Raw genomic sequence first — 12,563 nt, 5'->3', positions numbered from 1 at the left:
TGTGATATTGTAGCGGTGTGCTACACGCAGCGCTGAAATAACGACACCGAGTCGGTGAGCTGCAGTTGCAAAAGAGGTTTATTTAAACTTCGCGGCCTCGCTTTAAAGCCTTCCTGATCCCGCCCTCCCCGGGAATGCGTATTCATGGTCCCGTCTTGTGTGCGAGCTTTTCCCCTTGCTGGTGAAGCAGGCTTGGAGCCCTCTTTGGGACCAGCCTCATTGCTGGTGCGTGCCGCTTTGTGAGCCGGTTCGAGTGCGCTGGGAAGTGGGTCGCCCCATAACTCCCCCCCTCCAGAACTGGCGATACACCCCCGATGTCCACAGTCTGGGTCGGACTCTGTTTGGGAGGTCTGCCTCTGCGCCGCGGTGCCTGAATCTCGACCGGCTGTGCCAAATCCACATGGGCCGGTTTGAGTCAGTCCACTGTGAAAACCTCCTCTTTCCCCCCAATGTCCAGCACGAACGTGGACCCGTTGTTTCTGATCACCGTAAACGGCCCCTCGTAGGGCCGCTGTAGCGGTGCCTGATGTCCGCCCCGTCATACAAAAACGAACTTACAGTTTTGCAGGGTTCTGCCCATGCTGTGAAGTGGGTATGGGGGCCAGGTTACCGAGCCTCTCGCGTAGTCTGCCCAGGACTGCTGCGGGTTCTTCTTTTGCCCCCTTGGGGCTGGTATGAACTCTCCTGGGACAACCAGGGGTGCACCGTACACCAACTCGGCCGACGAGGTGTGCAGATCCTCTTTGGGCGCTGTGCGGATTCCGAGCAGGACCCAGGGAAGTTCGTCCACCCAGTTAGGCCCTTTGAGGCAGGCCATGAGAGCGGACTTCAGGTGACGGTGGAAACGCTCCAGTAGTCTGTTCGACTGTGGGTGGTAGGCAGTTGTGTGGTGCAGCTGTATCCCCAAAAGGCTGGCCATAGCTGACCACAGGCTGGAGGTGAACTGGGCGCCTCTGTCGGAGGTAATGTGGGCCGGTACACCAAAGCGAGATACCCAGGTTGCAATCAGTGCCCGGGCGCAAGATTCGGAGGTGGTGTTGGTGAGCGGGATCGCCTCTGGCCATCTTGTGAACCGGTCCACGATAGTCAGGAGGTGCCGCGCTCCTCGCGACACTAGCAGGGGGCCCACGATATCCACATGAATGTGGCCGAAATGCCGGCGGGTGCAGTGGAACTGCTGCGGCAGAGCTTTGGTGTGCCGCTGCACCTTGGCTGTTTGGCAGTGAATGCACGTTTTGGCCCATTCACTGACCTGCTTGCGGAGTCCGTGCCAAACGTACCTGTTGGCTACCATCCGGATGGTTGTCCTGATGGAGGGGTGCGCTAAGTTATGAATGGAGTTGAAAACGCGCCGCCGCCAGGCTGCCGGAACGACGGGGCGGGGTTGGCCGGTGGTGACGTCACAGAGTTGGGTCCTCTCACCTGGGCCTACGGGGAGGTCCTGGAGTTGCAAACCGGAGACTGCAGTCCTGTAACTAGGGATCTCCTTGTCTGCCTGCTGTGCCTCCGCCAGTGCTTCATAGTCTACCCCCTGGGACAGGGCTTGGATGTTAGGGCGGGAGAGGGCGTCCGCCACGACATTGTCCTTTCCCGAGACATGGCGGACATCAGTCGTGTATTCGGAGATGTAGGACAGATGTCGCTGCTGGCGGGACGACCAGGGGTCGGATGCTTTTGTGAACGCAAAGGTAAGGGGTTTGTGGTCTGTGAACGCGGTGAAGGGCCTACCTTCTAAGAAGTACCTGAAATGCCGGATTGCCAGGTATAGCGCCAATAGTTCCCGGTCGAAAGCACTGTATTTGAGCTCGGGTGGTCGTAGGTGTTTGCTGAAAAACACCAGGGGTTGCCAGCGACCCTCGATGAGTTGTTCCAGCAATGAACAGCATCCATGGATGACTGCCGTGTTAGATGCGTCCACTGTGAGGGCGGTAGGGACGTCCGTTCTGGGGTGCACTAGCATCGCGGCGTTTGCCAAGGCTTCTTTGGTTTTAATGAAAGCGGCGGCGGACTCCTCGTCCCAGGTAATGTCCTTGCCCTTACCCGACATCAGGGCGACCAGGGGGCACATGATTCGGGCAGCTGAAGGGAGGAAGCGGTGGTAGAAATTCACCATACCCACGAATTCCTGAAGGCCTTTGATAGTGTTGGGTCGGGGGAAATGGCAGACTGCGTCTACCTTGGCGGGCAGAGGGGTTGCCCCGTCTTTAGTAATCCTGTGGCCCAGGAAGTCGATGGTGTCAAGCCCGAACTGGCATTTGGCCGGGTTGATTGTCAGGCCGTATTCACTCAGTCGGGCGTAGAGTTGACGGTGGAGGGACAGATGCTCCTGACGACTGCTGCTGGCTATGAGGATGTCGTCCAAATAGATGAAAGCGAAGTCCAGGTCGCATCCCACCGCGTCCATTAACCGCTGAAACGTCTGTGCGGCATTCTTTAGGCCGAACGGCATGTGGAGGAACTTGAAAAGGCCGAAAGGGGCGATGAGTGCCGTTTTGGGGACATCGTCCGGATGCATCGGGATTTGATGATATCCCCGGACGAGGTCTACCTTGGAGAAGATCAGTGCGCCATGCAGGTTTGCTGCAAAGTCCTGAATGTGCGGCACAGGGTAGCAGTCCAGTGTTGTAGCCTCGTTCACTCTGTGGTAGTCGCCGCATGGTCTTCAGCCCCCTGTTGCTTTGGGTACCATGTGCAGGGGGGAGGCCCATGGGCTGTCGGACCGCCGTATGATCCCCAATTCCTCCATCCTGTTGAACTCCTCCTTCGCCAGGCGGAGCTTGTCCGGGGGAAGCCTTCGAGCACGGGCATGGAGGGGTGGTCCTTGAGTCGGGATGTGGTGCTGTATGCCGTGTCTTGGTATGGCTGCCGTGAACTGTGGTGCCAGAACCGATGGGAAGTCCACCAGGACTCTGATGAAGTCGTTGTTGGACAGCCTGATGGAGTCTATAGGTGTGGTGCCGGCAACTGGGCTTCACCCAGGGACAATGTTTGAAAGGTCTCGGCGTGGACCAGTCTCTTCCTTGGCAGGTCGACCAGTAGGCTGTGGGCTCGCAAAAAATCCGCTCCCAGGAGCGGTTGGGCTACGGCGGCCAGTGTGAAGTCCCACGTGAACCGGCTGGGGTCCTTACCGTGCTGCCGTTCGCGGCCCTCAGGGTGAGACCCGGTTCTCTGTTGCGGGTGTCGTAACTCGTCGGAGGTAAGACGCTGATCTCGGCTCCGGTGTCGACCAAAAAGCGGCGTCCTGACTGCTTGTCCCAGACATACAGGAGGCTATCCCGATGACCAGCTGCCATAGCCATCAGCAGTGGCTGGCCCTGGTGTTTCCCGGGAACTTGCAGGGCGGGCTACAGGGGCGGGCTCCTGCACCCCACCGCTGGTGGTAGAAGCACCATTGTTCGTGGGTCTCCTCACCCCTGCCTCTGGGATTAGTGGGCTCTGCGGCTGGGCCTTGTCTGGTTTACTGCTGGGTGCGTGGCCTGGTGATCTGTGCGACGGACGCCCCACTCTCCTTCTTGGCTCTCCACAGCACGTCCGCCTGGGCCGCCACCTTCCGGGGGTCGCTGAATTCCATGTCGGACAGCAGCCGGCGTATGTCCTCGGGCAGCTGCTCCAATTCCTGGAGCCTACTCAAACATGAGGCAGGGCTTGTGACCTCCGGCCAGGGACAGCATCTTGTTCCATCAAAGCCGACGGTGGCCTGTCCCCCAAACCAATCAGGTGCAGTAAGTGGACAGCTCGCTCGCGCTGTGAGAGTCCGAAAGTCCTTATGAGCAAGGCTTTGAATTCTGTGTATTTGCCGTCCACTGGGGGCGACTGTATGAACTTCTGAACCTGGGCAGCTGTCTTCTGGTCGAGGTAGCTCACCACGTAGTAGTAACATGTGGCATCCGAGGTTATCTGCCGAATGTGGAATTGGGCTTCTGCTTGCTGGAACCATGGGTGAGGTCGCAGCATCCAGAAGCTTGGCAGTTTTAACGAAACTGCATGAACAGATGCGGCGTCGTTCATCTCCAGTCCAAATATCGTTTGGGCTGTCGAGGTCACCAATTGTAGCGGTGTGCTGAAATAACGACACGGAGTCGGTGAGCTGCAGTTGCAAAAAAGGTTTATTCAAACTTCGTGGCCTTGCTTTAAAGCCTTCCTGATCCCGCCCTCCCCGGGTGGGAATGCTGTAGGGGGCACGTATTCACAGTCCTGTCCCGCGCGTGGGCTTTTCCCCTTGCTGGTGAAGCAGGCTTGGCGCCCTCTTTGGGACCGGCCTCAATACCGGCGCTCGCCGCTTTGTGAGCCGGTTCGAGTGCGCTAGGAAGTGGGTCGCCACAATATGTTAATTCACGTGAACCTTTATTTAACTGACAAAAGTACAAAGAAAAGATTTTCAATAGTTTTACTGACCAACTTAATTGTATTTTGTAAATATACACGAATTTAGAATTTGATGGCTGCAACACACTCAACAAAAGTTGGGACAGAGACATGTTTATCATTGTGTTACATCACCTTTCCTTTTGGAACTGAGGATACCAATTGTAGTAGATTTGCAATTGGAAATTTTGTCCATTCTTGCTTCATATAAGACTTCAGCTGCTCAACAGTCAGTGGTCTCCGTTGTCTGATTCTCCTCTTCATGATGCGCCATACATTTTCAATAGGAGATAGATCTGGACTGGCAGCAGGCCAGTCAAGCACACGCACTCTGTGTCTACAAAGCCACGCTGTTGTAGCCCTTGCAGCATGTGGTTTGGCATTGTCCTGCTGAAATAAGCATGGACGTCCTGGGAAGAGACGTCTTCTTGATGGCAACATATGTCTCTCTAAAATCCTAATATACGCCTCAGAGTCAATGGTACCTTCACATACATGAAACTCACCCATGCCGTGGGCACTGATGCAGCCCCATACCATCATAGATGCTGGCTTTTGCAACTTTTGCTGATAACAATCAGGATGGTCGTTTTCATCTTTGGCACGGAGAACTCGACACCCGTTTTTTCCAAAAACTAGCTGAAATGTGGACTCATCTGACCACAGAACACAGTTCCACAGTCTTTCAGTCCATCTGAGATGAGCTCAGGCCCAGAGAACTCGCTGGGGTTTCTGCATAGAGTTGATGTATGGCTTCCTCCTTGCGTAGTTGCATTTCTGGATTCAGCGACAGACTGTGTTAAGTGACAATGGTTTTCCGAAGTACTCCCAAGCCCAGGTGGCTATAATTGTCACAGTAGCATGACGGTTTCTTTGGCAGTGCCACCTGAGGGCTCAAAGATCACGCGCATTCAACAGTGGTTTCCGACCTTGCCCTTTACGCACTGAGATGTCTCTGAATTCTCTGAATCTTTTCCCAATGTTATGTACTGTAGATGTTGAAAGACCTAAATTCTCTGCAATCTTGCATTGGGAAATGTTCCTTTTGAACTGACTAACAATTCTGTCATGAATTTTGGCACAAAGGGGTGAGCCACACCCATCCTTGCTTGCAAAGACTGAGCCTTTGATGGACGCTACTTTTATACCCAGTCATGATACCTCACCTGCTGCCAATTAGCCTGCTTAATGTGGAGTCTTCCAAACCGGTGTTACTTGAATATTCTGTGCACTTTTCAATCTCATTTTAACTCTGTCCCAACTTTTGTTGAGTGCGTTGCAACCATCAAATTCTAAATTTGTGTATATTTACAAAATACAATTAATTTGGTCAGTAAAACTATTGAAAATCTTTTCTTTGTACTTCTGTCAGTTAAATAAAGGTTCACGTGAATTAACATATCACAAATTTTTGTTTTTATTGCATTTTGGAAAATATCCCAACTTTTCTGGAAATGGGTTTTTTCTTTGCATCTGTATTCACTCAGGAGATGGGCACAGTCTATAGAAGTGAGGCAAGGCAGCATCAACTTCATGGACGCTGTACAGATTACAGAGGTGGAAGTGTTTGCTGTCGTAAGGCAAATTACCATGGATAAGTCCCCAGGGCCTGACAAGTCGTTCCCTGGGATCCTGCGGAAGACAAGTGCAGAAATTGTCGGGCCCAAGCGCAGATATTTAAATCATCCTTAGTGACAGATGAGGTACTGGTACTGGAGGATTGGAGGACAGCCAGTGTTGTTCCGTTGTTCAAGAAAGGCTCTAAAAATAAACTAAGAAATTGTATGTTGGTGAGCTTGACATCAGTAGGGGGAAAGTTATTGGAACATATGTGCAGGAACTGGATATATAAGTATTTGTATAGATGTGGAGTGATTAAGAATAGGTAGCATAGCTTTGTGCATGGTAGGTCATGTCTAACCAATCTTATAAAGTCTCTTGAGGAAGTTATCAGGAAAGTGGATGAAGGCAAGGCAGTGGACTTTAGCAAGGCACTTGACAAAGTCTCATATGGGAGGTGGGTCAAGAAGTTTCAGTCACTCATCATTCAAGATGAGATAGTCAATTGGATGAGACACTGGTTTTGGGAGAAGCCAGAGTGTGGTAGCAGATGGTTGCCTCTCTGACTGGAGGCCTGTGACTAGTGGTGTGCCATAGGGATCAGTGCTGGATCTCTGTTGTTGTTTGTCGTCTCTTATCAGTAATCTGGATGATAGTGTGGTTAACTGGATCAGCAAATTTCTGGACAATACCAAGATAGGGGTTGTAGTAGACAGTGAGGAAGACCATCCTGGCTTGCAGTGCAATCTGGACCAGCTGGTAAAATGGTTTGAGAAACAGAAAATGGAATTTAATGTCGACAAGTGTGAGGTGTTGCAGTTCGGTAGGACCTGCGAAGGTAGGTCTTTCACAGTGACTGATCGGGCACTGAGGAGTGTTATAGAAGAAAGGGATCTGGGAATACAGGTCTATATTTCACTGAAAGTGGTTTCATCGTTAGATAGGGATGGAAAGAAAGATTTTGGCCCATTGGCCTTCATGAACCAAAGTACTGACAATAGATGGATGTTATGTTGACATGTATAAGACATTGGTGAGGCCTAATTTGGAGTATTGTGTGCAGTTTTGGTCACCTACCTACATGAAAGATGTAAAAGAGGTTGAAAGAGTTCAGACAAAATTCACAAGGATGTTGTCAGGTCCGGAGGACTTGGGTTATAAGGAAAGATTGAACAGGTCAGGTAAACACAAAATACACTGCAGATGCTGTGGTCGAATCAATCTCGGCCCGAAACGTTGACTGCTCATTTCAACGGATGCTACCTGACCTGCTGAGTTCATCCAGCTTGTTTGAACAGGTCAGGACTTTATTCCTTGGAATGTCGAAGATTGAGGGGAGATTTGATTGTGCTAGAGGAGTATAGATAGGGTAAATGCAAGCTGGCTTTTTCCACTGAGATTGGGTGGGACTGCAAACAGAAGCCATGGGTTAAGGGTGAAAGGTGAAATGTTAAGGAGAACATGAGAGGAAACTTTTTCACACAGATGGTCACCCGGGTGTGGAATGAGCTGACAGCACAACTGGTGCATGAAAGCTCGATTTCAACATTTAAGAGGTTGGATGGTAGGGGTATGGGAGTGGGCAGTTTAAATAGTTCAGCACAAACTAGATGGCCCAAATGACCTGTTTCTGTGTTGTATTTTTCTATGACTGTGACAAGAAACTCAAATAATAGTAATATTCACTCTAAGTCATTTTAACAGCTGTGCAGACCAACCATTCATCTCAGCAGGAAATTTTTATATAACATTAAAACTGTGTTACTTTAATTTAATAGTACGTAAAAAAAAAATCCCAGCTGCACGTCAACAAAGGCTATTTGTGTGAGAGTATTTCAGTTACTACTATGGGTTCAGTTTCAGAACCCATGCAGCTCAGTGGGAACAGGAAATAATATCAATGGAGAGAGTCAAACTGAGCCAGGTCACAGATTGGAGATGGCAGAAATGACCCATTCTTATAGAGACAGGAAGAGCATCAGAGAGTTTGATGGTCATTCCAGATGCCAGCACTGCCCAGTTAGAAGATGATTTCCCTCTCCAACTTGAGTTGAACCTCACTGTAACAGTGTGATGCCAGATCACACCTTGACAACTCAAGTGATCTCATCTGAAATGTTGTCCTTCACTCATTGATGTATTATGAATCTTTTTTCAGGTTAAAAACAACAAGGAATTTATTTATGGGAATCTTGAACACAACACACCAGTTTTGCTGTCTCTGTCTAGATATTTAAGAAGTGGAACAAAGGATTAAATCTTCCATCCTTCCTGCTCAGACTGTGGGGAGGGATTCACTCAATCATCTGACTGACTGGCACGCCCGTCATTTTACACAGGGGAAAGGCTGTCCATCTGTTCAGACAGTGGGAATGGATTCAGTCAGTCATCTCAACTGAAGGTACATCAGCAAGTTCACACTGGGCAAGGCCATTCACCTGTTCTGTGGGTGAGAAGGGATTCAGTCAGTCTTTCCACCTGTAGGCACACCAGACAGTACACACTGGGCAGAGGCTGGTCATCAGCTGAATTTGTGGGGAAGGATTCACTCGGTCATCTGACCTAATGGCTCACCAGCGAGTTCACACCGGGGAGCGGCCATTCACCTGCTTGGACTGTGGGAAGGGATTTACTTGGTCATCTAAACTGAAGGTACATGAGAGAGTTCACACTGGAGAGAGGCCGTTCACCTGCTCAGACTGTGGGAAGGGATTCACTCAGTCATCCACCCTAATGGCTCACCAGCGAATTCACACTGGGGAGAGGCCGTTCACCTGCTCAGACTGTGGGAAGGGATTTACTTGCTCATCCCAAATGAAGGAACATCAGAGAGTTCACACTGGAGAGAGGCCATTCACCTGCTCAGACTGTGGAAAGGGATTCACTAAATCATCTCAGCTATTGAGACACCAGTCAATTCACACTGTAGAGAGGGATTTCACTTGCTCAGACTGTGGGAAGAGATTCCCTCACTCTTCCGCCCTAAAGAGACACCAGCGAGTTCACACTGGGGAGAGGCCGTTCACCTGCTTAGACTGCGGGAAAAGATTCACTTTGTCATCTAACCTCCTGATGCACCAGTCAGTTCACACCCGGGATAGGCCATTCACCTGCTCAGTCTGTGGGAAGAGATTCACTCAGTCATCCACCCTACAGACACACCAGCGAGTTCACACTGGAGAGAAGCCATTCACCTGCTCAGTCTGTGGAAAGGGATTCACACGATCATCCATCCTACAGAGTCACCAGCGAGTTCACACTGGGGAGAAGCCGTTCACCTGCTCAGTCTGCGGGAAGGGATTTCCTCACTCTTCCACCCTACAGAGACACCAGCGAGTTCACACTGGGGAGAAGCCATTCATCTGCTCAGTCTGTGGGAAAGGATTCACTTTGTCTTCTAACCTACTGACACACCAGTCAGTTCACACTGGGGAGAGGCCGTTCACCTGCTCAGTCTGTGGGAAGAAATTCACCCAGCCATCCACCCTACAGAGACACCAGCGAGTTCACACTGGGGAGAAGCCGTTTACCTGCTCAGTCTGTGAGAAGAGATTCACTCAGTCATCCACCCTACAAAGTCACCAGCGAGTTCACACCGGGGAGAAGCCGTTCACCTGCTCAGAATGTGGGAAGGGATTCACTCAGTCATCACAACTACTGGCACACCAATCAGTTCACACAGGGGAGAGGCCGTTCACCTGCTCAGACTGTGGGAAGAGATTCACTCGATCATCCACCCTATTGGCACACCAGTCAGTTCACACTGGGGAGAGACCATTCACCTGCTCAGAATGTGGAAAAAGATTTAAACAGTCATCTCATCTACAGAGACACCAGCGAGTTCATACTGGTTAGAGGCTGTTCACCTGCTCAGACTGTGGAAAGGGATTCACTCGATCATCCACCCTACTGGCACACCAGTCAGTTCACACAGGGGAGAGGCCATACATCTGCTGTGAATGTGGGAAGGAATTCACGCGGTCGTCTTATGTACTGAGACACCAGCGAGTTCACACTGGGTCGAGGCCGATCTGCTCAGACTTTGGGAAAAGATTCTCTCAGCCAAATCAACCAAATGTGCATCATTGAGTTCACACTGGGGAGAGGCTACACTGGGGAGAGGCTGTTCACCTGCTGTGAATGTGGGAAGCGATTCACTCAGCAATCTGACCTTGTGTCACACCACCGGGTTCACACTGGGGAGAAAGTTTTAATAAGCTGCATGCTGGATATTTGTCCATCACTGTTGCTGAATGCAATTTTGAGAGTGACTGTCAGTGCTGAACTTTGCAATTATTTCTGCTGCTCACCACACCGTGGTCTGTACTCTGGTTCTGCACCCTGGTCACTGGGCATGGGAGGAGTTTCTTCTGCTGCACATTCACCTTTAATGGGACTGGAGTTTAATATTCTGGATCTGAGACAAATAAATCAGTTCTATTTTAAATTCTGTCTCCGGTACTTAGTGAATTTATAACACACCTAGTGTACAGTAGAGAGTCAACACAGGGCAGCTGGACCCTGCCAGTGATTCTGTTACACAATGGTCCTTTTAAATCCTCCCCTGTTGTTCCCCTCTCGCTCTCCCTGTGGGATGGGTTCCTGTCACGACTCTGTGGGTGAAGAGGTTTCCCTTGAATTTTCTGCAGACTAAGGAAGTTGAGCTGACTGCAGTTCTATCTGACATGTTCTTCGCCCCTCAAATCTCTGGGCTGAGGAAGAATGACATTGGTAGTTAACCTCCTGATTCAGGGCTCATTCCCACATAATGGGTCATTTTCCCTGCTTCTAAAAGGTTAACAGAGAAACATAGAAATATAGAAAACCTACAGCACAATACAAGCTCTTTAGCCCACAAAGTTGTGCCGAACATGTCCCTACCTTAGAAATTACTAGGGTTACCCATAGCCTTCTATTTTCCTAAGCTCCATGAACCTATCCAAAAGTCTCTTAAAAGGACTATCGTATCTACCTCCACCACCGTTGCTGGCAGCCCATTCCACACACTCACCACTCTGCGTAAAAATCTACACCTGACATCTCCTCTCTACCTACTTCCGAGCACCTTAAACCTGTGCCCTCTTGTGGCAACTATTTCAGCCCTCGGAAAAAGCCTCTGACTACCCACACGATCAATGCGTCTCATCATCTTATAAACCTCTATCAGGTCACCTCTCATCCTCCGTCACTCCAAGGGGAAAAGGCCAAGTTCACTCAACCTGTCTTCATAAGGCACCCAATCGAGGCAATATCCTCTTAAATCTGCTCTGCACCCTTTCTCTGGTTTCCACATCCTTCCTGTAGTGAAGCGAGTAGAACTGAGCACAGAACTCCAATTGGGGTCTGACCTGGGTCCTATATAACTGCCAGGGTTGTTAGAAAACACCACTGTCCTCTAAAGTCTGAAAGCAGAATGGGAAACTGTTAGCTGGATGTTCAACGGAACAGGGTCAGAAACCAGAGGCAGGTCTGCACAGGGCAGAGTTTGGGGCTCTGGACGGTGGTCTGGTAAAACGTATGAATCAATCTGACTGATGACACAAACAATACTTGTTGTGAGGTGCTCCACTGGTCGAGGAATGTGTGTGCTGGGAATGGTTTTACCTTTTGAGGGAGTTGTTCCTGCCTGTTTATCCTGTAATATATTCGGATGGTTATTATGGATTGTCCTATCTGAAATAATGTATTGGTTATCGTATAATTTGTAAGATTTTGACTCTAAAACTGGATTAGGCTTGAATTTATGCTGCCTCTATGAAGTTACGGTGGTCATTCATGAGTTTACGTTTTAAAGTAAATTTTGGTGAATGATATTTGCCATTAGATTGTAGCTGTGTAAGTAATCTGATTAAGTTCAACTGCTGCAGGATCCCAGAATGTGTTTGACTGTGTCTGGTTTCTCTGGGCATTTTCTGCATTTATCACCTTGTTTGTATTTTATGCATTTTTGATTTTTTTTCCTTTGTTAGCAACCTTGTCCTGTATTTCTGCAAGGTACCCCTCTGTTTCAGTTCTCCAACTCTGAGTCGGGCGCTTGATGCCTCCTTGTCACCATCTCGTCTGCTTAGATCATTGCAATGTCTCCCATGGAGAGTTGTACTCATTCCACTGGTTAACATTTTTTTTCCATAGTGCTAATGCGTATTTCTGAATTGGCTTCTCAATTAAGTTTTCTGGTCTGTGTTTCATATCAGACTTGCATACATACTCACATGGACTTCTGAATCATGTTTATTTTCGATGAAAATATATACTTTAGAAATTTTATCAGACTATTGGGTGTTTTTTTTAATGTCTGTTATACCTCTTCCTCCATCTGTCTTCAGTAGTGTTCATCTACATGGATTTGAGTGTAAGTAGTGTTTTCTTAATTTTTCATTTCAGTTCTTATCTTTCGTTGTAAAGTGTCCAGATCGGAATGGGACCAAGATATTTTGCCGAAAGAATACATTAATATTGGTATAGCGGAAGTGTTTATTGCCTTTATTGTATTTGCTATGTCATGGAGCTCTGCTTGGCAAATTTTATTAAGCCCTGATCTAAATTCTGTCATAAGTTTTTGTTTTTCTATTTCGCATTATTTTCTATATTCTTTGCCTGTTGATATTCCAGATAAGAGTCCCGATGAAAGGTCTTGG

At 49.0% G+C, this 12,563-nt stretch overlaps 1 protein-coding gene across 1 annotated transcript in view; it reads left to right on the top strand.

Moving 5' to 3' along the window:
- The window catches only part of LOC140731916 (uncharacterized), a 29,558-nt gene extending 17,368 nt beyond the window's left edge, over positions 1-12,190 (top strand). The window contains exon 2 of the mRNA XM_073053903.1: positions 8,084-12,190. Within this exon, the coding sequence (XP_072910004.1) occupies positions 8,491-9,780 (1,290 nt within the window). The 5' untranslated portion in view covers positions 8,084-8,490 and the 3' untranslated portion in view covers positions 9,781-12,190. The remainder of the gene's footprint in view (positions 1-8,083) is intronic.
- The last annotated feature ends 373 nt before the right edge of the window (positions 12,191-12,563 follow it).

The sequence above is a fragment of the Hemitrygon akajei genome, chromosome 8 (assembly GCF_048418815.1).
Source record: "Hemitrygon akajei chromosome 8, sHemAka1.3, whole genome shotgun sequence".
Taxonomy (NCBI): domain Eukaryota; kingdom Metazoa; phylum Chordata; class Chondrichthyes; order Myliobatiformes; family Dasyatidae; genus Hemitrygon; species Hemitrygon akajei.
Note: the sequence above shows the minus strand (reverse complement) of the source record. Positions and strands in the feature narration are given on the sequence as shown.